The sequence below is a fragment of the Ammospiza caudacuta genome, chromosome 4 (genome assembly GCF_027887145.1).
Source record: "Ammospiza caudacuta isolate bAmmCau1 chromosome 4, bAmmCau1.pri, whole genome shotgun sequence".
NCBI classification, from domain to species: Eukaryota; Metazoa; Chordata; class Aves; order Passeriformes; family Passerellidae; genus Ammospiza; species Ammospiza caudacuta.
Genome location: NC_080596.1, coordinates 66,321,240 through 66,345,125, shown reverse-complemented (window position 1 = coordinate 66,345,125; position 23,886 = coordinate 66,321,240). Strand labels below are relative to the sequence as shown.

The 23,886-nt window shown below is 39.4% G+C and overlaps 1 protein-coding gene across 1 annotated transcript in view; it reads left to right on the top strand.

Annotated features, from left to right (window-relative positions):
* Positions 1 to 13,864, top strand: part of PPARGC1A (PPARG coactivator 1 alpha) — a 68,742-nt gene extending 54,878 nt beyond the window's left edge. The window contains exons 11-13 of the mRNA XM_058803956.1: positions 6,561 to 6,682; positions 7,041 to 7,192; positions 10,074 to 13,864. Coding sequence (XP_058659939.1) covers positions 6,561 to 6,682; positions 7,041 to 7,192; positions 10,074 to 10,177 — 378 coding nt within the window. The 3' untranslated portion in view covers positions 10,178 to 13,864. The remainder of the gene's footprint in view (positions 1 to 6,560; positions 6,683 to 7,040; positions 7,193 to 10,073) is intronic.
* The last annotated feature ends 10,022 nt before the right edge of the window (positions 13,865 to 23,886 follow it).

The window sequence follows — 23,886 nt, the reverse complement described above, 5'->3', positions numbered from 1 at the left end:
GAAAAAGAAATGAGAAAAAAAAATATTTTAACATATTTTAATCTGTGAAAACCATGTTTGAAGCAATGCCCTCTGATTGTGCAGGCAGCTTGTATTTTGGCAGATGTGAAGACATATTGACAGAATACTGAGGAGAATTAGAAGCACAGGCTTAGGTTTTAGAAGCCTGTGCTCCTGCTGGATGGCACAAGCATGTTTGAACACTGCCCCTGCAATCTCACACACAGCACCTTGACTGTAGAACATTCAGAGCTAGAGGCCTGGAATAGTATTTTCCTGTATAGATTCCTGAATTCCTGTCCAGACTTATAACTGTGTACAGGTGGTTTGACTTCAAAAGGTGCTGTGATATTCTTCTCATCTTCTTTTTCTTCTTTCCCCCTCTCCAGTTACTGGAGATTCATTGCCTTTTTTGTGGATTGAGGTCTTAATTTTGAACAGGCATGCCTGAAAAATATGGACTGAGTCTACAAAGTACTTAGAGAATTTTAAAAAATATTTTTCTCATTCATTCATTCATTCATTCATTCATTCATTCATTCATTCATTCATTCATTCACTTATTTATACTTTTGATTGTGATTCCTTTCCTAACTGACCCAATGTTAGCACAGTTTAGTTTGATCTTTTCTTGTTTTATTTCACTGGGTCATGGGGGTTTTTTTAGAATGGATCCTCACTGAACATAAGAATGATGTGCCACCAAGACCTGCTTAACCATGTCAGCCAGATCCTAGTGGGGACACATGGACTATGACTTGAGGAGCATTGCAGGGCAGCAGAATCTGCTTAGTGCTTTGTGGAAACTGGGATCCAACCCCCAACCAAGGCAGACCACAGTGATTTGCTAAGAGGCTTGAAGACCCCTTTTTTCCCCTGATACACTCCAGGAGATTTCTGAATTGTGTGGGCTTTTACCCCAGCAGTTCATCATTAGACCATGTGGCGAATACGTTTCAAAGCATGGCACTAGACATAGCACATTCCAGTTCTGGAGTCACTAGTTGGTGATTCCTCGGTGATATGGTGCACCAGGGCTGGAGGTTAAGCTGTCTGATGAGCAGCTTGGTGTTGTGGCTCTTTGCTACTGTGCCACTCTGGCCATGATACTGTCTTACAGCACATCCTTCATGCAGTTCATTTACTGTGTGCTCTGGCTGCTGCCAAGAGGTATAGCAAAATCAGGTTATACTCAAGTATAAAATTACAATTAACATTACCAATTTTCATTCCTAAATGCTGGCAGCCTTTATGAGACAAGTATCAAGAGTCCCAGTCCCAGGGAGCTTACAGACATAAAAAGATAAATGTGCTGTGAGGCCACTGTATCAGAAAGAAACACATGGTTTCAAAGAAAATAAATTGCTCTAAAACAGGATGTCAGGAGAAAGGTGGTTTCATAAATGAGTGCTTGCCTTCTCGAAAGTCTAAAACCAGAGTTAGCCTGTAATAGAATGCATTTCCACTTATGAAACATTCAATGTATGTTGTATATTTAGTTTGGATTTTTTTGTTGTTGTTGCTCATCTTGATGGCCTAGATCCCAGATACTCTAGTTTTACTGTATATGTTTCTACCTAAATTTTGAGTTTTACTGGTCCATCATTATTTTTCTAGCAGTCACCATGTGGAATTTCTCTGAACTGTTCTGAACAAGATAATAATCTTGTTTGGGTTTTTTTCCCCAGTTTTTGTGATTTTTACTTTTGCCATTCATACTTACTCACAGGCCATACTAATTTTTCTTTTCTCAGTTTGAAGAATTTTTTTCTCATTATTGTTACATCAGAAGCTTAAGCTTTAATGGCTTATCTCCACCCATAGCATTTCTGGTTTTGCAACTCTGTCCAACCGATCCCATTACGTTTTCAAAATGGTATTTGGCCTTCAGCTCCAAGGATAAAAGTCTTCATGGCTTAAAGTCTCTACTGGCAGAGAGGTCATTTGGCATGGGAGACAGCACAGACATGGAGTGTGTACCCAGCCAGACACCTGTGCTGGAGTGAGCAGCAGAGCCTCTACAAGCCCATAACAGAACCCAGCTTTCAAATGCTCCCTGATTTCTTCTCTCAGCTTCACATAAAGCATTACCTGGCTCTTGGAGAACTAGGTATGCCCCACAGACATGCAGGCAAAAAATGGTAGGAAAAATGGAAACAGCAGCACCACAGGCAGGCAAAGATAACAACTGTTGGGGCAAGTAGGAAAAAAGACCAAGGGAAAACTAATACATCTAATGGTCTGTGTTTAGTGAAATAATTATGAAATAAAGACTTATGAATAAGGAAGCAGAAAGAAAATAGTTTTGGAGGAATCCTTTGCAAGACAAAAAGATCCTTAGCATCAGTGAAAATTTAGAGGATGAGCAGTTCCTTTTTTGACCCTTAGATGTGTAAGGTGTATCCCAGTCTTGCTTTCTCATATTTTGTTATTCTAATGCTTCAGGATTTTCATTTGACACTTAAAATACTGCTTGTCAGTCCAAGATTTTCTGCCACATCTTTCTATCAATTTTTTTTTGCTGCCATGAAGAACGAGCAAGATTGTGAAACAAGACAGAGATGGTAGGCCTGAGGGAGTTGGCTGGACTTATTCTCTTTTTTCTAACCTGGCAGATCAAGGAGCCACACTTAATGCTTATGATACAAAATAAATAATGTGCACTTTTGGGAGGGAAATATGAACAGGTAGCTTCTGGTGTTTCCTGCAGGTTCCCTCTGCCCATATGTAATTGAAAACAAAAGCTTCTCTCTGCCCTTCTCTAGGTTTTCAAGTCATCAATCATATCCTCTAACAACTGCAGTAAACATTTTACTTATATGCCTATATAGACTTACACATGTACTTTATTATTAAAAAAAAAGGTCCTTAACATTTAGGGATGTGTTGCTATTCTGTTAGGCTTCTATAGCTCTTATTATTAATGGGAATAAAAGGAAGGCATCTCTATGAATATTAATATTCATAGTTGCTTTAAATAATCCAGAGTTAACCAAGGCAAAGACAATTCTGTGTGAATCCTGCATTCTTGGGTATCTTATTCCATCATGGTATTCTGCTTAAAAAAATACTTGAACCCATCTCCTCATATGTGCACACTGGAGGACATATGGTGCATTTCAGCTTTAAATTTGAATTTCCTTGATTTTGCAGGTTTAACTTATTCCCTTAACAGTACTTTAACAGGCTTTTTTTTTTAATTGTTCAGTTTTGGTTTATTACAGTTGTCTTAAAGGGATATTAGAGATATAAAGGTTATTAGAGGGATAGAAGAAGGAAAAATTGCACAGGCATGCAGATAGACTTATGGAAGAGTGTGCAATAGATATTTCCATCACACTGTAATATAACAATCTCCATGTCAGTGAGTGAAACATTATGTTTTTTTCAGTTGAGATGTATTATCTCAGCTAAAGTATATTAGGCAGTCTGCTGTGTTATGTTCTGCTCCATCTGGTCAGTCATTTAGGTTCAATAGCAAGTATCAATGGAATTGTTTCTTATCAAGTGTTTCAGTGCAGTTAAATCCTTGATTTGGTAAAACAGTCTGAAAAAGTAATTACTCTGCATATGCAGATTTTCCTGGTTTTGAAGTTTATGGCACCCAACCATAGTGAAAGTAAGCAGAATTAGAATGTGGAAATGGAAGAAATGCAGATTTCTGTAGCTTGCACTCTGCAGTCCCTGGTTCACAGAAGCCCTGCCCAAACTCCTCTGTCAGGAAGGTCAGGGCTGTGGACTGGGACACAGTGGAGACAGAGATAAAAAGCAGCAGCTGTCTGGAAAGTACCCTTGTGCCCTAAATTATGGCTGCCCATGAGCACAAGTGCTTCTTTTAGCCATGCCAGCTTCTCCAAACTGCACTGTTGTGGCAGAGAGCAAGGGCAGCTTTTGGACCCTGTGTTTTGGAAGGTGTAGCATTTAAAAGTGAATGTGTCTGTCCCAGCATGGTTACAGAGGACTATCAAGGCACTCACCTTGGTTCCTTACATCATCAAAAGAGGCAGTAGTTTCAAGTGTCTAAATTAGATCCTTACCAGGTCCCCCTGATTAAGGAGAGCCGATACATATTTTGGTAAAGCAACCAAGGACTCCTCTGGGCTGACCAGGGACCTATAAGGGACACAGGTAATTCTTTGTGCCATGCCTTAGTGGGTAGGGCTTTTGGGTAGGAATGTTTCATGCTTGAATCTCTGTTTTCTGCAGTTCTAAACTTTCATTTCTCAGGAGCTTCGATTAACTGGATCTTAGCCCCTGAGATTTGTGAGGCCAGGAAAAGAGTCAGTGGAAATAGTTTACTGAATGTGCTAGTAAGAGTTTCTGTTGGGAGACAGATATTTTAGTATTGGCTTCCTGCCGCAGGAATTGTTTATTTATTTTGCATTAAATAGTTCCTGAGAGCAAAGTGCTCTCCTGGGAACAGGAAGACAAGATTTCCAGCACCCCAAACTAAGAATTCTGATGGTCTCTTTATCTCAAATGAATACTCAAACAAGTAAAGAAGTGACATCAATATAATTTCTGATTTTACCTGTGTTTTGGTCTGATCTCAATTGTATTGTCCATGGTCCAAGAGTGACTGGTGCTTTAAGCCTCTGTGGGGACTCATGGAAAAGATACATTTCATGCTGTATCTGAATTGTAACACTATAAACTACCTGTCTCTTCAGGCTAGAATGTTTCTGAGCAGGAATGCAAGTCTATATTTAGGTCCCTAGTTCCTTTTGCATTGCACAGTTGAGGTGCCATTAGCCTTTAGGCACCTCCAGGTTACGATAGTCATGAATTCTCAGCAGTCAGTGTAGCTCCTTCGGCATTCGGCACCTAAATTCTGCACAAGTCTCAGGTGCCAAAGCTGATGGTTTAAACTGACATTGCTGCGCTGACTGACAGATTTATGCCAGCTGAGAATGTGCTGGTGGTAGATTTATGGGGCTGCTGTGTGGGTGTGTAAGGGATGAGCAGCAGGGCCAGTAGTGCCCGGCCAGAGGCAATCGGAGATAGGAAGGCTGAGCACCCAAGCCTTGTATAGCTGGTGCTTCTTTGCCCTGGTTACCTTAAGGTCAGTGTTTTAAAGATCTCATTTTTCCATTTTATTTTCTTGCAGCTCACTAAATGGCTCTGCCCTCAGAAGTGTTTATCCTAAAATTCATTAAGTGGCTCTTAAAGAGTTTTATAGTCCTTCCCTCATTTCACTGAGCATTTGCACTAAGGAAGGAATGATACCACTACAGCTTGATTGTTATAAAAGTATCTGATGCTTTGTTCCAGGTGCTGAAAGAACATGCAGAAGAGACCCTAGCCTAGGGTCTTCGGTCAGGTGTTTTTTATTCTGAATAAACCAAAAGGCAGTGGTAACTGTGGGATATATTTTACTTCCTGCCATTCCCCCTGAAATGTTTCTTTTAATAAAAGGCATATTTTGGACCCAGTCCTGGTTTCTGCTGGCATAGAGTTAATTTTCTTATTAGTAGCTACAGTAGGTACAGCACAGTATTTTGGATTTAGTATTAATGTTGATAAGACATTGATGTTATAATTGTTGTTAAGTAGTGCTTACTCTGAATGAAGGACTTTCCAGTTTCCCATGCTCTGCCAGGGAGCAGGTGCAGAAGATGCTTGCAGGGAGTGTGGTCAGGACAGCTGACCTGAGGTGGCCAAAGGGATATTCCATACCATGTGGCATCATGCCCATATATAAACCAGGGGGAGTTGGCTGGGAGAGGCAGAGCACTGCTCGTGGATGGGCTGGGTGTTGCTCAGAAGGTGCTGCACTGGTTTCTTTTGGGTTTTATTCCTCTCTCTCCCGTTTTCATTACAATTACTGTCATTATGATTATTACTATTATTATGTCTGTCTTTGTTTCATTTATTAAGCTGATCTTATTGCAGATGTTTCTCCTTTTTCTGGTTTTTCTCCCCATCCCACCAATGAGCAGGGAATGAGCTAGGGGCTGCGTAGTGCTTAGTTTTTGGCAGGGGTGACAATCTTAAAAAGTTTTGCCTCTGTTTAAAAGTATGGATTATGGTGAAACAGGATTGGAGGATGAATCAGCCATTGAGTTTATGAGCTTGTAATGTTATGCTTGTAATGTATTTTGTTATGTCTGTGGTACACTTATGCAATTATTGTGTTACTTTATGCTACTCTGCAAGAAAGATGAGTTTTGCTTGGTATTCTATACATGGCAAGAGAAAGGGAGTTCCTAGTTTGGAAGAGTTTGCAGTCCTGGAGGGGAACAGGTAGAAGGGGTGAGAGGGAAGAAGGTGCAGTAGGATACAAAGGGAAGCATCTGTCAGTGTACAGAGCAGTAACAGCAATCAGTGAACCCTTCCCACACCACCTGACAAATGTAGGGTCACTTAAATACCTTAGATGCTTTCCAGGAGGGAACTATTTCATGTTCGTGCAAGATGCAGTAGGCCTTCCACAAAAGAATGCTTCTATAATTATGCATCCTCTGCACATCTGTGTGTGTCTTTGCATGCATGTATGTAAAGGTTCATCTCTATTACACGTTTGTTAAAAGAACACCTTCCCGGTTGCTCTCTATCAACAGGAAGAACGTCGTGTGATTTATCTGGGTAAAATCAGACCTGACACAACCCGAACTGAACTGAGGGACCGGTTTGAAGTTTTTGGTGAAATTGAGGAGTGCACAGTAAATTTGCAGGATGATGGGTAGGAACTTTTGAGATTACTTCTTGTTTGAGAGCTGCCATATGTAAAAAATTATGGCAGTGAGATTACTGGTATGGGAGTTACCAGTATAAGTAAGTCCTGTGACAGATGACATGCTGAGTTCAAAACCTTACTTATTTTCTTTCATCCTTATTTATTAATCTTGCTAGTTGAAATTTCCTGTCCCAGAAATAAGTATTTAGCTGCATGACAGGACAATCATGCTGATAAATGGATGCAGTACCTCTGGCATTTCCACTGCCGGGTCTCCGGCAAGTTCTTGCTTTCAGGAAGGAGTTACACTAATGTGTGTTAACTCTTCTCAGCTTTTGTTCACAACTGTATTTTTCAATGGCAGAGACAGCTATGGTTTCATCACCTACCGCTATACTTGTGACGCCTTCGCTGCTCTTGAGAATGGATACACTTTACGCAGGTCAAATGAGCCTGATTTTGAGCTGTACTTCTGTGGACGCAAGCAGCTTTGCAAGTCTAACTATGCAGACCTAGGTAGGTATTTTGCTCTATGTGAATTGAAATACCTAACAGGAGTCTTGTAACTCATGAGAATTTAGGGTTTGCTTCTTTTTTGTTTACTGCTGATACCCTTTAAATGATTGGAGGGGTGTTGAAGAAAGTGGTTTTCTTCTTACCTGCTGTAAGAAGTTTAAAAGTCTACTAATCTGAGCTGGCTTCTTTCAAATATTCCAAACTGAATATTCTTTTAAAGCCCATTTCCATCATTATCAAAAATAAGTGCCCAATATTCAATAATACATTTCTAAGTTGAAAAGATGGCACTGCAGAAACCTCCCACATGCTTTACTGTTTATTGCTGTAACTGTTTGATTCCAGTACCTCACTTATGTATATGAGAGATAAGCAGAGGATAAAGTAGATGCCCCAACCCAAAATCTTCATTATGATTCTTACTTCGCTATGAGTTCTGTTGTAGATAGGCAGTATTTGCCAGGGGCACTCATTAAACACAATTCATAGTTGCTCAAGTTTGAAAGCTAGAAGAGCTTGTGGCCAAATCTGACCCTTAGTGTGGCAAAAGCCACTGATCTCAACTGGTGATTCTAAAATTGTGCATAAGCATCTATGTGTATGAAGGTGTCTCCTTGCAGGGCCTTCCAGTTGTGATGTCAGAGGCTCCAGCCTGTGGAAAGCTTTGCAATTCTCTTGGTGTTTGAAGTTCCACTGATGTGGGGCTTTATGCATAGCAGTCTCCAGCCCCCAGTATGCTGTGATAACTCCAGTCCCAAGTGTGCATGCTGGCTGTGACAACACACTTGGGTCTGTCTGAGTCTTGCCTGGGCAAAAATCTGTGATTCTGTCCTGTGCTCCAAGTCAGGGTGTGGTGCTTCCCCTTGCAAGGATTTCTGGAGAAGTTCAAAGTCTTCCAGCAGGAATACTGATGTTAAGTATATGTGTAAAGAGACTATGCAGACTACCAAAACAGCCTCTGTAATGTTACAATATAGGATAAACTCACCTCGTATTTAATTACCTTTTAAAATGTAAAGTATTCATTAAATGTTAAACCTTTCCTAATGCCTGTATAAATAGACTAAAGGCATGGAAAATACTCTTTTCTGAATTACATAGCAAGGCACATTTTTGCTGTTGAATCTGTATTAATCAGATATTGTAGATTTTTTAATGAATAAATGACCACAGTCATTAAAATCTCTCATAACCCTGTAACACAGTGCTAATGAAATCTTGTATGTGCTGCCCTCGGCTTTGTACAATGCAGGAAGTGAATGCAGATATATTTTTCCTAACCAATTGATGTCTTTTCAAAATAAATTATGAAGATTGTATGCATTGTTCACAATGAATATGCTATAATTCACTTCAGTGGCTAAACAGATAATATAAAGCTAAGAAAAGGCAATTGACTGCTGAAGAGATACAGGGTTGATGTAGAAAATATAAAAGGTAGCAAGGCATTTGTTGAAATGTAGGCTGATAAAAACAGTAAAACCAGATTAAAGTCTTGCCTTGATTTGACTTATCTTCAGCAATGGAAGCCAAGGTCATCTCTGTATCTCAGAAAATCTGGGGTTTAAAGTAAGTTGTCTGAAGGGAACCCTCTTGAACGTTATTCATCACTGGGAGTATTCCCTGTCAACTCTCTCCATTGTGAGAGGGATTCCCAGAGTAGCTGTGAGCAGACTGTTTTCACTTTGTCCTGCTGACAGCTTGAGCTTCTGTACTTCAGACTGCATTCCCTGTATTTCGCCGAGTATCGGATAGAGCAACATAAGGAAATGGCAGGATGAACTTTAAAATTCATGAGCTGGTACCAGGACAGAGAGAATTAATCAGCTTTGGGTTGAGTACAGAAGAAAGAAAACACTTGAAATAGTAGTCAGAAGTTTAACACCTCTCCTCTGTGAGAAGATATTGTCTTAGCAGAACTTGTAATGAACATTTAATGCGCAGTGTGTCTTATAGCGGTAGATGGGGAGTTCTGATTAATTCAACACAAGAAATGGTAAGAAAAGGGCACTCACATAAAGGAGCTGTGACACAGGAACTGGTGAGAGTCAGTGTTAAGCAGGGTTGACTCCAAAACGAAATTCATTGCTTGCAGCCATGTCAATAATTGTACTGGAGTTGTGTGGCCCCAAATGTACAATCCCTCCTCTGTGCTGGGAACAGACTGACGTCCGTGCCTGAGCAGCTGACAAGGCTGGAACAGGTATCCTAGGCGGCAGGAGCGAGCTGGGCTGTTGTTGCTGCTGTGGCTTATCACACACATGTGATGCAGAAAGCTGAGGAGCCCACCTGAGACTGCTCATGCAGCCTTGCAGAGGCCCTGCCCAGAATTGCTCACACTCTAAACAAGCAAACCCAAAAAGATAAATGGAAGCAAACCCAGAGATTCTGGCAGGCGTAAAGCATTCCATAAGACCCCAAGGGAAGGTGGGCTCTGTCCTCTGTATGCTGCTCACAGACTGCTCTGGCTTTCTTAATTTTCTTAGGAAAATTAAGTCTTGGACATGTTATGAAACAGCAGTTGGAAGACAAAGTGGAGTTTTGATTAAGGTATCTGTCAAGACTATCTGGACTACTTTGAGACCTATATACAAGTGTCTTGGTGCTCAAGTCCTTGAGGAAACTGTTCTGAGTTAACCTGCTCTAAATGTATATGCAATTAATGGTTCTTCCCCACTACTGATGATGGGTACCATTTTTGTTAGGTGCTGCTTCTTACCAGGAATGTCTAAAGCTTCTGTGATGGTCATTGCTAAGCTTTTTCATCCCATAAAGTTGTGGTTGTAAGTGGATTGTTTCTTCAGTGTCTTGTTTGTACTGATACACAGAGAAAATAAGTAGTTCTTGCCTCTTACCTAAACTTGCATCTTTTGGGTTTCAGATTCAAACTCAGATGATTTTGATCCTGCTTCTACTAAAAGCAAGTATGACTCCATGGATTTTGATAGTTTACTCAAAGAGGCACAGCGGAGCCTGCGTAGGTAACAAGCATGTCATCCGAGGAAAACAAAGGGATGGCGAATACCTCACGGACATCACGTCCTTCAATAATGGACAACTGCAAAGTCGTACTTAGGAATTTCTCCTACTTTACACTCTCTGTTCAAAACCATGGTTTACATGAACACAGCTGCTCGAGGAGTGGAGGGGCAGGGTGCTGCCCAGCAAGCACACGCGTGGCCATGGGTGTCAGCCGCGCTCTGGCGGGGGAGCCGGGCGTCCCTGGCGAGTTCAATGCAAATCACGAGACATGGCAGCAGTTCCACAGAGATACACGTACAACGATGAACTGCAAAATCTGTACATAGTGCATTTTAACAAAAAAAGAACAAAAACAAACAGAGAAAAAAACCCCAGTGTGAGAACTACGGCTGCTGATGTCTGGGGATCAGACACTGCATATTTTTTTTTGTAAAGAAGCTTCTTCTCACGGTGATAATATGACAATCCAGAAGAAACCACAGGTCCCAGAAGCCTGCAATCTGTCTTAGCTTTGTTTTAAGATTGTTCTTTTTTTGGTTGGGTTGTTTTTTGGGTTTTTTTGTGGATTTTATTTTGCAGAAAAGAAAATTAAAAGGCTCAAGCTTCCCTAACATTTTGAAGTTTCATCTTTTAATTCTGACACCCATGTAAATGTCTACAACATTGATCTTCCACAGCAGAATTTTCAAAGCCTTGTTAATGGTCAAATGTGCAGCTTGTTCAGCGATTTATTCTAATGAGCGGACGTGGTGTTACATTATTAATGAGAGTTGGATATAACTATCTGGGTGTGTGCACAGATAGTTTATTTGCTACATTCTCTAAAGTAGTTGAGTATTTACAAATGTTAAATGGAGTATTTTTATTTATGTACATACTGTATGACGATGTTCTTTTTTGTTACAGCTATGCACTGTAAATGCAGCCTTCTTTTCAAAAAACTGCTGAATTTTTCTTAATCAAGAATACTCAAATGTAATTATATGAGGTGAAACAATTATTGTACACTAACATATGTAGAAAGCTGAACTTACGCTTATATATATTTGATTGTAAAAAAAAAGAGAAAAGCGTGTGGGTGAGGGTGTGAGTGTGTATATGTGTGCATGTGTGTCTGAGTGCAAAAATGCATTATACACATTCATCCCTTCTTTGGTGAGCTTATATAAGAATTTTATCAAGAATTATCCTAGCCCAAAAGATATTAACCACCTTCTGCAGTATTTTTCCACATTTTTCTCATTGCTTGATTTTCCTTTGCAGTTTTATACACTGAATTTGTTAGGGGAATGAAATTTTCTCATCTAAATTTTTCTAGAAAATATCATAATTTTATGTAAAGTCTCTCAAATGGGTAATCATTAAGAAATGTTTTTATTTTATGTATTAACAGTAGTTTTGGAAATAGAGGTCAAAAATCTTTTTAAAATGCTATTTTGTTTTAATTTTTGTGATTTTAGTTTGATAAAAATATGCTGTGGTACTAAGTACAGTATGATTTTTACTGTAATTCTGTGTCTAAACACTGTTCTTGAAGCCAGTAATCTTTTCATTGGCAGAGTTTAATGATGGTATTTATCTATATTTTTTACAGTTATGCATCCTGTATAAATACCAATCCTTCATTCCTTTGTTTACTAAAGAGACATATTTATCAGTTATAATTATCCTATTTATTATAAATTATGAGATGACTAAAAGAATAAAAAGGCCAGTGGAAATTTTATACCTAGGATGCATGATGGTTGTCAGTTTGGAGTAAGCAAGTGCTTTGTTTGAAAATTCCGCTTTTGCAGAAGCAGTGGGTTGGTTTTGGTTTTTTTCCTTTTTTTTTTACTATGCACTAGCATGGCCTCAAATGTGCCCATGACGTTGCTGATGACATTGCTTCTGTTAAATTAAATAGAAATTTCAGGAAAGAAAAAAACCACAAGAGTATAAACTACTGCTATTCTGAGCATCAGAATTTCATCTGAACTCGGAGTCTCTACTGAATCAGCAAAGTTTGGAATTTGCTTGTGAATGTATAGATTTCTTATTCTATTACTCTTTGGCATTCATGACTCCTCTTAAAGGTATGGCACACCTAACTATTTAATCTACCTTCCCACTCCAAATCTTAGAAAACTGATTCTACCCCCATACCAGTGCAGTTGATTCTGATGGCTGCATTCATTTTATCACCAGCATATTGTGTTCTGAGAGATTCCACTGTCTGTCCTGTCGGATGCTTGCTTGATTTTTTGGCTTCTTATTTCTCAGTAGATAGATAGCAATAAAACAAAAAAAAAAAAAAGAAAAGAACTTTTCTGGAAGTTCTGTGTTACAAATGTAACATCCTTTACTCTGCATAATTCTTGTTGTTGCTCTGTAGGTTAAAAATGCAGGTATTTTAACTTTGTGTGAATGCCAAACTAAAAGTTTACAATTTTCCTTTCTGGATTTTGAGTATCTTCTGTTGTAAAGAAAAATATTAAAAGCAATAAATTATTTTTAAGAAATCAATATTTAGTATATCATATTATGTGTTCAAGGACCAGATGCATTACCTATTTTGCCTTTACATTTCTGTCATTAAATTTTAAAATGTTCTCTTTTGCCCTAGATTGCTGACGTTAAGAAATTGGTGTGGGGTTTGTGTGGGGGCATTATTTATTTTTCACCAAGCACGCATAATGAAGTGAGTCAAATTTTTTTTTTCACTGGCCTGGCAAACATTTTCATCTTGAAGATGGCTTTCCTCTGTGGATTTACAAATTACATGTGAAATTAATAGAGCTAGGATTGCTGAATAAAGCTATTTGGATCTTTCATAGACACTGTGGTAGGAAATCCATCAAAATATAAACTCAGTGTTTACTTTTCTTTTTTTCTTCCCCTAGAACATTTCAAATTAGCACATGTACCACATTGTCACCAGAGGCAAATTGCAGTATAGCTGTGTGTGTTTTTTATAAGAAGACTGTACTGTTGCTTTCATGCTGTGGTAAGTACCACATCCACAATACAGGTAACAGAACTGGTACTTAGGAACTGTGGTCTTTCCTAGAGCTGTAACTGAGGAATTCCTACAGAATGGAAAATTGTCTAAATACTAATCCAAGCAGAGGGAGCCTGAAGTTGAAGAAAAATATCTGTGCTAAACTACTCTGAAAAGCAGTTAGGCTGCCATCACCAAGAGCAGCCCTGAGAGGAAAGTTTGTGCCTCTGGGATAATAATACTTGGGTCAGTTAAAAAAAAAAAAACAACAAACCAACAAACACAACCACACCTCCTTCTCATCCCTTTAGATGTAAGCCTACAGTAGGTAATAATTATGTGTCCTTCTTAATGGCTGTAATGAGAACTTCAATCACTATAGTATAAGATCTGATCTATAAATGAACTAGAATAGCCATGTAATATAATGTGATGATTCTAAATTTGTACCTATGTGACAGACATTTTCAATAATGTGAACCACTGACCTGATGGAGCTACTGTAAGATTTGTACAGTAGGTGAACATATAAAGTTGTGGGTTGGACTATGCTGAACAGGGGAAGTGAGATAGTAGTTAAGCCCAAGCTGGGCTGTTTTCCACCTGCCGATTCTACGTGTACTTTTGTGGTTTAATTCATTGTATGAAAATTCCTGTGATTTTTTTTTTTTTCTTTAATGTGCAGTACACATCAGCCTCACTGAGAAAATAAAGGGAAACGAATGTTTCAAATCCATTTCTGTTTCTCATTCTTATTACAGGTTTCCCCCCCCCACAATTGGTTATGTTGTGGGTTTTCTGTTGTTCTTTCTAGTGGACTTCAGATTATTGGCCAGAGCATGCCTGCATTACTGCACTTTGTACAGGGGACAGCATCACCAGTTTTGATATATTTAATGGTAGAAAGTGGTACCTTTCTGCCATGAGTACCCAAGTGCATTGAAGACCTGTGCCATATACCATGTACGAAAACTTTCAAAACATTCTCAGTGAGTTTAAGAGTTATGGTTTGAGTTAGAAGGAGGTGGGTAACGTAAGGACTTTTCTGTCTGTCCATGCTGGATCCCCATGCAGGTAGTAGGGACTGAGAAGTGCGAAATGGTTGGCATCTTCCAACCTAAGACAATAAACACCTGTTCTGGAAATAAGCCTGTCATGAGAGTTTTTCACCAGCCCCTGTCTCAGCAGACAGATCAGGAGGACCAGACAGGTAGGTGACAAGTGTGGCTGTCCTGACTCCTTTGAGGATGACACGGTGTGCACCACATGGGCTTCCACGGCAGCATTGCCACTGGGCAGGCAACTGGTAGGCTTAGGGATGGCAGAGGGTATTTGCACCCCTCTCCTTTACATGCACAGAAATAGGGGAAGAATGGCTGTTGTTTGGTTTGCCCAGGGCTCATTCACAGGTAGCCATTTTACAGCTGCAGGCCTGTTCTGCTGTGACAGCAGCCTTCTCTGGGGACTCACAGCACAGCACCATGGGGCTGAGTCTTCTCACCAAATGTGACCTCAGCAGGGACCCAGCTGCCATGTGAGGAGCAGGTGCTGGACAGCCTGGCTGTGCTTTTTAAGGAGATAACTACTGAATTCACTTGAAAAAATTGCTTTTCTCAAAACAATCAGCCTCCACCTCATCTCTCTTCCTAGCATTGCTATTTAATTTATGCTCCATAACTTGCAAAAATGTTTAGCTTTTGCATTTTTACCGTTTGCTAATCCAAGCTGTTCTGCTTGGCTCTCGCAAGGGTGGTAGAGGGAAGTTCCTCACCCTGCGGGATTTGCGTTGTTGACTCTCTGATCAAATTAATGCTCAAAACGTAGTAGGCCAAATCATTCCTGATGTATTTCATCAGTCTTGCTGCTGCTCCTCAAGGAATGAATTTAGCCCAATATTTCTCCAGTTACTAGGCTTTCTAATTTCATTTGTTTATTCATTTCATATTTTTGCATAGCACTTTTCATGCTTGCCAAAAAAAGCACTCAACATTAGATTTCCAGGAAACTATTGCCTCCCATCTCTTTTTACATTATTAAAGTTTATTGCGTAAAATCAGGGCTTTCCATTGCCTGTTATCCTGGGTCACCATTGTTTCCCACAGTGAATATTTCAAGCTGAGCACCTGAAATCAGATTCAGGCACCTCAATGAGTGGCCTGATTTTCAGAAATGCTGAGCATCTCGCAGCTCCCATCTACTTCAATTAGACCTGCTGTCTCTCAGCACTTTCAAAAATCAAGCCACATATATAGAGCCCCAATTCAGCACAGCATTTACATTTGTGCTTAAGTCTGTCCTGATTCAGCAAAGCACTTAAGCATGAGTGGTTTTACATCCATTGAAGTCAAGTGCTCGGCTGCTTTGAATAAAAATAGACTCCTGGATTGGGGCCTAAGATTCCAAATACAGAAACTAACACCTAATTTTAGGCTCCATTTGGAAAACTGCCTCTCCTACCACCTTTAACCTTTAAAGCTTACAGAAAACAAAAATGGCCATCAGGTCTTAAGGGGAAGAGAGAGAGGTTTAGAGGAGAGAAGTGGAAGCAATGGACAAAATTATTCCTTGAGGAAAATGTTTTGAAAACTTTCTATTCAATTCTTGCAAGATGCCTTGATTCATAGCTATTATTTCACATTGTGCTTCCAGGATCTCTTTGAAGATTAATGTGCAGTTATTCTGTTGTCCTTCACCATTAATTAATAAATTGCTATATTAAACTTCAACCAATGCTAACTTCTCCTGCTTTTCTGCGAATCACATTCTCACCATTGATATTCAATGTTCACAAGCAAACTAATCTATAAATCAATTTTCTCTACTTTATCAAACAGCAGAAAGTAATAAAGAAGGTCACAAATAGTACAGTAGTTCCTTGGAGGTTTGTAACATCATAATTTAAAGCTCAGAAAGATTGAATCAAAAGTTGAATTAATCCCTAAGGGAAAAGATTCTATATAGATTCTATTGATAGATATAGGGCAGCCTGTCTTCATTGGGAGCTGGTGTATTTGTTAATACTTCAGGGCAAAGGAGACTAGTCTTCTCAGCAAAGAAGAAAATGAAATCCTCCATGAGAGGAAGTGAGTGTGTCCTCTGCTTCCCATCGCTGTGCTCCCCTCACACGGCTCTGCTGGGAAAAAGAGAAAGCCAACTCATCCTTTGCTATGTGATGTGCTCTGCTGAACGGCTGGTGTCTGTGCAATGCAATTATGGAAACCAGCTGGAATACATATATAAATCTTAAATGTTGCTCTTGATTGGTGTTCATTCCTCAAATGATGCTCTTATTGTCAAACAACCTCAACCCAAAATCTTAGCAGCCTATGAACACAAAGCAAAGTGAAAGGTTGTTTTCTTCAATGACAAATTTTGGTGAAGTTACACATACTTATTCTGCAGCTGGAAACATATTCCTCAAAGCATGTTTAGATTTTGAGATTCCTTTGCATTATTGCAGCTTCCTTTCAACACTCTTCTGGAATAATAGTTTTGCAAAGGCATTTCTGATTCTCTTTTATAAAAATTGTATATAATCTTTATGATGTGCCTGGACCTGGTGAATTAAGCTCTTCCTAATTCAAATGGAATTAATTGGGAAGAAAATGCTCTCATATAAAAGGGAATATTCTTGTAAAAAATACCAATGGTTCAGTTGAAAAAATTATATTCATGGGTTTGGTAAACAGTGAGATCTGAGATGAAATGCACGTTTGTTAGGCATGCATGGTGAAGTACAGGATGATAGAATGATTTTTGCTTTCATACTGACTTCTGCTATTTGCTAGTAGAAAGGAACTGAGCTGCCCTGAGAAAAGGCAACAGAAGAGAAAACAGGTACTATTCCAGCCTCTCCAAAATCAGTGATTAAACTTTAATCCTCATCAGCCTTTTGCATTAACCCTGGCTTATGTAAATAGTGGGCAGTGATCAAAGGTAAATAATCTCATGTGCCTTATTTGCGTCATGGTAGATTGTCCACCAGGTGTAATGTAAATGAAAGCCAAAGCTAAGTATGAAGTAAAACATGTCCTAAAGAGCAGAATATGCAAATTTCTCTTAGGACTTTTCATCAAATAAAATATTTGCTGCAGTTTATTTTTGACAATATGTTTCATTCTCTACTAAATTAGTACTTGATAAAGTAATAAAATTATTACAGCCATAAAGTTACTGCACTATATCTTCAAGAGATCTTATCATCCTCCGATTATTGACTTTGGCATTGTGAAAAACACACATTGGTGCCTTATGCTAATTCTTTCCTACTGCATTTGCAACTCAGGCCTATGCTTTTTTATGCAATGTGTTTGCAGTAAATTTGTTAAAAAAATAAAATCAACCCCACACTTGATAAACTAACGAAGTACTTTCTTGTTTTAACCATTTACTGGAACAATACCACCGCTAACTAGTTTTCTATTGCATGAATAATTTATTGTCATAGCTAAGCATGCCCTGGGTTATACACTCCTGCCAGCAAGTGTGGAGTGGTGAGTGCTGTTGCTGAATAATGATTAATTACTCGCCCTTCTGAAGGAGCCCTGCTTTGTAAACTGGTCACACAGCATGTTACGTGGATTGTGTCTGCTATACAAAAGGTTACTTGCAAACACATAATGAGACATAATGATGCACATCACAACAATTCTTTGGTACAAATCTGCACACAATGGAATTTAGACAGAAACCCATTTATTTGCATACCTTGTGTGTCAGAGGGTACAAAACATCACTGCAGTGCTCAAATGCTGCCATTGCTCTTCTGCAGTGCTGACATTTTGGATGAAAATACTGTGATGGCTTCTTCAGGAACCTCCAGCCTCAACTTCAGAGTTGTCTTGTGACAACCTGCTGGCAAACTCTTGAGGAACTTGGCTCCCACTGTGTGTGGACTCTAGGAGTGCAATTGTTTGCTGACACCTGTCCTCCCTCTTGGGTTCCTCCCTGCAAGGTGAGGAGTTCACTTGCTGTATGGAGTGAGCATCCCTGCCTGTGTCTGTAGCTCTCTCACTTAGAAAGGGTGCACAGGGAATCAAAGTTTTGCCATACTTTGTGTGGTCCAAGGAAGAAGAGCATTTAGAAGTACTGTTCTAAAACCTAGAGCCACAGCTCTTCTGAATCCTAGAGGGGAAAAGAAAAATATCTAGGTTTTCCCAGCTCCAGCTATCTGGAAAAGAAGAAGTGTTTGGCCACACCTGTCCCAGGGTTCTTGGGGTCACAGCTGGCAGAGCAGTGACATCTAGTCCTTCTTGGTCCCTGATGGAGTCATTTGACTGTCCAGGCAGGATCTCTACTATTTTTGTTTGTGTGATACAAAGGCCCTGCTGATCAAGTTCATCTACCAAGCTGTGGAATTTGAGGTGCTAGAGGGTTAGGGTGACATGGAGTTGGGTAGGCAATAGGCCTTTTCTTGCTCTAAGAGAAGATGGAAAGTCCTGGGTTTGCATCTTCGTCCCACAACAACATGTCAAAGCTGGCTGCAGCAGCCCATGAGATTTTTCTTTTCAGGGAGCATGAGGCTACCGTGAGGCACTTGTGGGTTTCCAGGGGCCCGGTGGAGTTTCCAGCACCCTGGCAGGAGGGTGGCCATACAACTACAGTGGACACCATGGAATGACTGTTCTATGCCCAATGAACAGCTGGAATAATTCTGTGGCAAAAAAAAAAAATTATTTTTCTTCCACAAGTAGTTCCTTGAAAGGTAGATCATGTGCAGGCTCATTTACTGCAGCACTGTCCTGTGTGGATCCTCTGCTCTGTAACAATCTGAGGTGGTTTTGTAGCAGCAATAATGGAGAGTGCTTCTGCCTCTTCCTCTTCCCTTGATTTCCCGAAATAAAATGTGCTGTGCTAGATAGCTCTATGCTGAGGTCTTCTACCCTACTACCAAACTTTGCTTTAAGTGGGTTAACATGGTCAGACAACACTGGAGAATGGGGGCCAGGAGGAAACAACACAGGCAGGAAGCAGAAGCACCTGAGTGTCCATCCTCTCTGGAAATGAGAGAAAAAACCTCCACTGTGATGGCTCAATAGTATTGGTATTATTTCCTAGCCCTCAAATATTGTTTATCTAACAAATGCAGTGTCAGTAGTTTCAGATTTGGACCTTTGCATATTTGCATCTGGGAAACTGTAGAGAGATTTATGTGGAAACATTAATGACGGTAGATAGAGAATGGACATCAAGCATGAAGTCTCACAGCTCTGAAACTGCATGGAGAGCCATATCAGACATGCATCACAATCCCACCAGCTTTTGCTTGTTCTGGTACTCAGCTGTTGACATTGTACAGAAGCTGATTTATAATTGAAGAAATTACATACTCATTTAAAAATGGAAAAGGCATAGCAATAAAAAGTACTTGGTAGTGAGACTCCTAGAATGCCTCTTCCTTGCAGAAGCAGCTTGGGAGGTAGAATTTGTGCTTTTACTCCAAGTCTCATGGCACTGGTCTTGCTACACAATGTTGGGTTGGATGAGATTGGATGGGGTTAAGCTGCCTCAAATAGCTGCTGACTGGCAGTTTATTCCCTCACTTTCTCAACAATGCCAGACTCACTATATGTCTGGGAGGCAAAGAGTACAGTTAGACTAGACAAATGGAATAGAAACCAACAATAAAGTGAATCCTGTGCTGTCCTATACATTTTTTATTCACATTGCACATAAATCTCATCCAAGCTCATGGGAGAACTTTAGCATCCCCTTAAACTCCCATTTATTCTCCATTCTTCTCATTCTTTGCACTATTAAGAAAAAGATTTATTTTCTGAAAACTACTCTTAATCATTGTGCAAATAGCAATGGAACATTTATACACAAAGTAATAAATAGATGATTTACATCTTAATACGAGACTGGAGATTCTTCTGACTTATTTGCATTTATCGTATCTAACACAGATGATATTCTTATTCTCTAATAGTAATGTTAATTAAGGGATTTCATTATTCTGATTTAGATTTAGGGTTGGGTTTTTTTCTCTGACACAGTGTATGTGGGACAGTTCTACAAGACAGGAAATCACTATGTTCAGCACTCCAAAATGCTTATGATAGAGAAAAAAAAAATTGGGTTTAACTGGTCAAGGCAGTAATCTGAAGCTCTGAAAGATGCAGAGTAATGGAGAGCATGGAAATGCATCTGTTATTATGCTGAATAGTGGAGTAGCTAAAGGAATCAGTCATAGCTATTGATGATAATGAGGACATAGTGAAGCAGGAGGGTGGTCAGTGCCAGAGTTCATGTCCTTTGCCACAGAAAGGTAATATTGCTAATTCAAGCACCCCGAATGTGGGAAAGTGGATTGTCAAGTCCTTTTAAAGTGGCTCTTCTCAGAGGAACAGAAGATGTTTTCTCTCTCTATCCTGGTTATATCTGTCTCTATTATATTATACTGCCAAGGGCAATATCTGGTCCTTGAAACTATTTATTTCTTGTGTGCAGAGGGAAACATTGAGCAATATTTTCATTGTTCTATTTTGCTCACACAGGTTCAGGTAATGCCAAGGAAAATATTCCTTTGGTCAAACTGAAAGTCTTATGGATCTTTGGTTCCTTTACAAGGACTGTAAGGCTTGTTTAACATTTAATCTTCTTTTAAGGTATGTTTAATCTTCAGAAACCTTCTGTCATGCCTGCTCTTCAGCCAATATACGCACATGTCTGCATACATATCAAATTAGCAGGATTATATATATGCACATATACATATCATTACCCTGATATATAAAATATATATATATGCATGTAGAACCCCTCATCTGGGACTTGTCGCCTACAAGCCATAAAACATAGACTGCATGGACTGCAATAATAGTTTTCTTTCCAAACAAGGACTAGGCTATATCTGCATCCTTATGTTGCAGAAGAATCATCCTGCAGGCCAACAAGAAGTTCTGATTTCACTTGTGCTCTGCCTGAGAGTGTTGCAAAAAGCCTTCCTGACTGGGCAACCATCATGAGTGGAGCCAAAGGGAATGCCTTGGGCTCTGTGGTCATGGCTGCTCACTGTGTCCACACCATTGTTCATAAACTGCTAGGAAATACACAGTACTGGCTTAGCTCAGGGTAATTTGAGGATTTCTAATAATTTGTCTCAAAACAGTTTCCTGTAGCTTTGCAGTCACAGTAACTGAACTCAGGGCTGCCTGAAAAAGAAATAATTGTTCTTTAAGACGTTATTTAGAAACAGATTTGTGTGTTCTTTGAAATATTAGTAATGGGCAGACTGAGACCCCCAGAATTCAACCCAATGAGCCCATGGCCAGCTAAAAGCTGGAAAGCAACAGTGCCTGGTTTTCACTCACACTGAACTAGCATCCACTGAAATTGCTCTGCAAATATCCTTAGCCCCCAAGGGCTGCAGAGTCCAAAGCGCTTCTACACCACCTTGGCTTCTTCTGAGGAGTGGAAACTGGCCTGGGGATCCAGCAAGTCCCAGGCTTGGCATCATGCTGGTATAAACAGGGATTACTTCAACATGAAGGAAATTGTTGTACACCTAAGATGGTGCATCAGCCAGTCCAAGATATGTGAACTGGTAAGAGGAACTTTTAACTAACAAACTGCTATGAATCCCTTTCTCTATTCATATCTGACAACTGAAAATGGGGTTGATTTTTTTCTCCCCATTTTCATATGTTCACTTTGTGATTAAATTTATAGCTGTCTGCGGTATTTTAAATGCCATTTCCAGTCCCTGGTCTTAAACCAGTACATGGTCTCCTTCAACCCGTTCAGTTAAAACTGATGACATTTTAAGACTTTGTTTCATCTCCTTTATTCAAGAATGTATTTATTTGTTTGATTGTTTGTTTTCAATAGTAAAATAGTTCACATTACGTGTAGCAACACTGGGTGAGTTCTCAGCACAGCCTTCCTAGGTCACCTAAAATCAGTACAGCTTTGGAGAAAGTGGTGGGAGCAGGTTGGGTTGTGCAGGAGGGCCCAGGGCACCCACAGTAACACTAACACTTACTCTAAAGTCGAAGTTTTGTACTGTGTTGCATACAGGCTCTGCACTGAAAATTCCCTGTCTATTTTTGGGTGTCAGTAGCATGGCCCTTCAGGGGTAAGTAGCATATGTCATTTCTGTTGATGTCTGACTTTGCATTTACAATATGTGACACTATAGTATTTATTTAATAAGATCGATCTACTTCCATTTAAGAAATCTTTTTATGCAGATCTGTAAAGGGAGATAATTGCTCAGCTCTACTGATTGTCTATTATTAAGGAAGAAAGTATTTAAAGATTTGAAGATACCCCTGCTGCACTCTTCAATGGCTTTACAATTTCTTCCTTGTGTTTTTATCACTTCAACATTGCACTAGCTTTCCTTCAGCTTTTGATGAAATCACCTCCTTGATGAAATCGCTGAAAAACCGGCTCTGGGAAAGTGCTTTATCTGAGATCCCAAAGACAAGTTTGTTCCAAAGATGTTCTTGCTTTGCAGTCTACAAATTTAGACCTCTCTGATGATACTACAAAATCTTTGCAAATGCTCATATTGTTTTTCAAGGCTTTGGGTTACTTTGCTAGAGAGATGTTCCTTTGTGAATTAAGTGCTCTTTGAGGATAAAATGTTCATCAGAAGTATTCAGAGTTACAATATCATCATTTTCATCATATTATTTTGAAAAGACATAATTTATATCATTTTTTTAAAACATACTTTCCTAGGACATATGTAACAAAAGACTTTTCCTGCCTCCTCATTGAACTTCACAGCAATTTTGTGCTGGGGCAAAGCACAGTCTCCTGCCAGGCCATTTGGCTGGATATCTGAAATTAAAAACCTCTTCTGGATTTATTTTTGGCATCCTTTTTTATTGTTTTATATAACATTGTTTATATTGTTTATAAAACAATACTTTTTTTTACTTTCCCTCTCTTTGTACTTTCCTTTTTATGCAGTGCTCCCTTCCAATAATATCTATTGCAGATATATAAATGGAGGCAATTAACAAAGTAAATAAAAATAAAACTGTTGGTGTCTAGTGGGAGATACCAACAGTATGTAAATATATATACACACACACATAGGTATATATAAATACATGCCTATGTTTGAATATATGTGCATGTATTTGTAAATTGAAAATATTTGTAAATACTGAAAATATTCCCAACTTGAATAAGAAGAACAAATTCTGGAAGGAGCTGCTTAATACCTTTCACAGGAACAACCCCAGATGACCCTTGAGGATGGTCTGATAGATAAGAATGGTGACTGGCATTATGCAATTGGAGAAACAGGGCTACTGTGCCAAAAAAAATGAATCCATTTAGTCATAAACACTATAGCTAAGTTGATGCAGGGTTTATCTAAAAAAGCCCAGCAGGTTTGGTGTAAAATGAAACGCAGAATTTTAATTTGGATGGCAATTGTTTTTCAATAATGCTAATTTGTACTAAACATCCTGATTTACATAAGAAAACAAAGGCCAAATATTAGGCCAAGGAGCACAATCAAAACCTGAGTTCAGCTATGGGAGAAAGCAGGCTGCTGGAACATAATTCATTAAAGCCTTTGTTTTTTAGCTTTTGCCAGCTTTCAGACCCTAAGAATTTTCCAGGGGAGGAGTGGGCACCTCTAACCAAATGTAACCCACTACATGTATACTTAATATCCTTAATTATCCCCCAGAGTTCTGGTGAAAGTAACTTGAGAGGCTCCAGGACCACAGGGTGAGAAAACTCTGCTCATTGCTTCCTCTCTTTC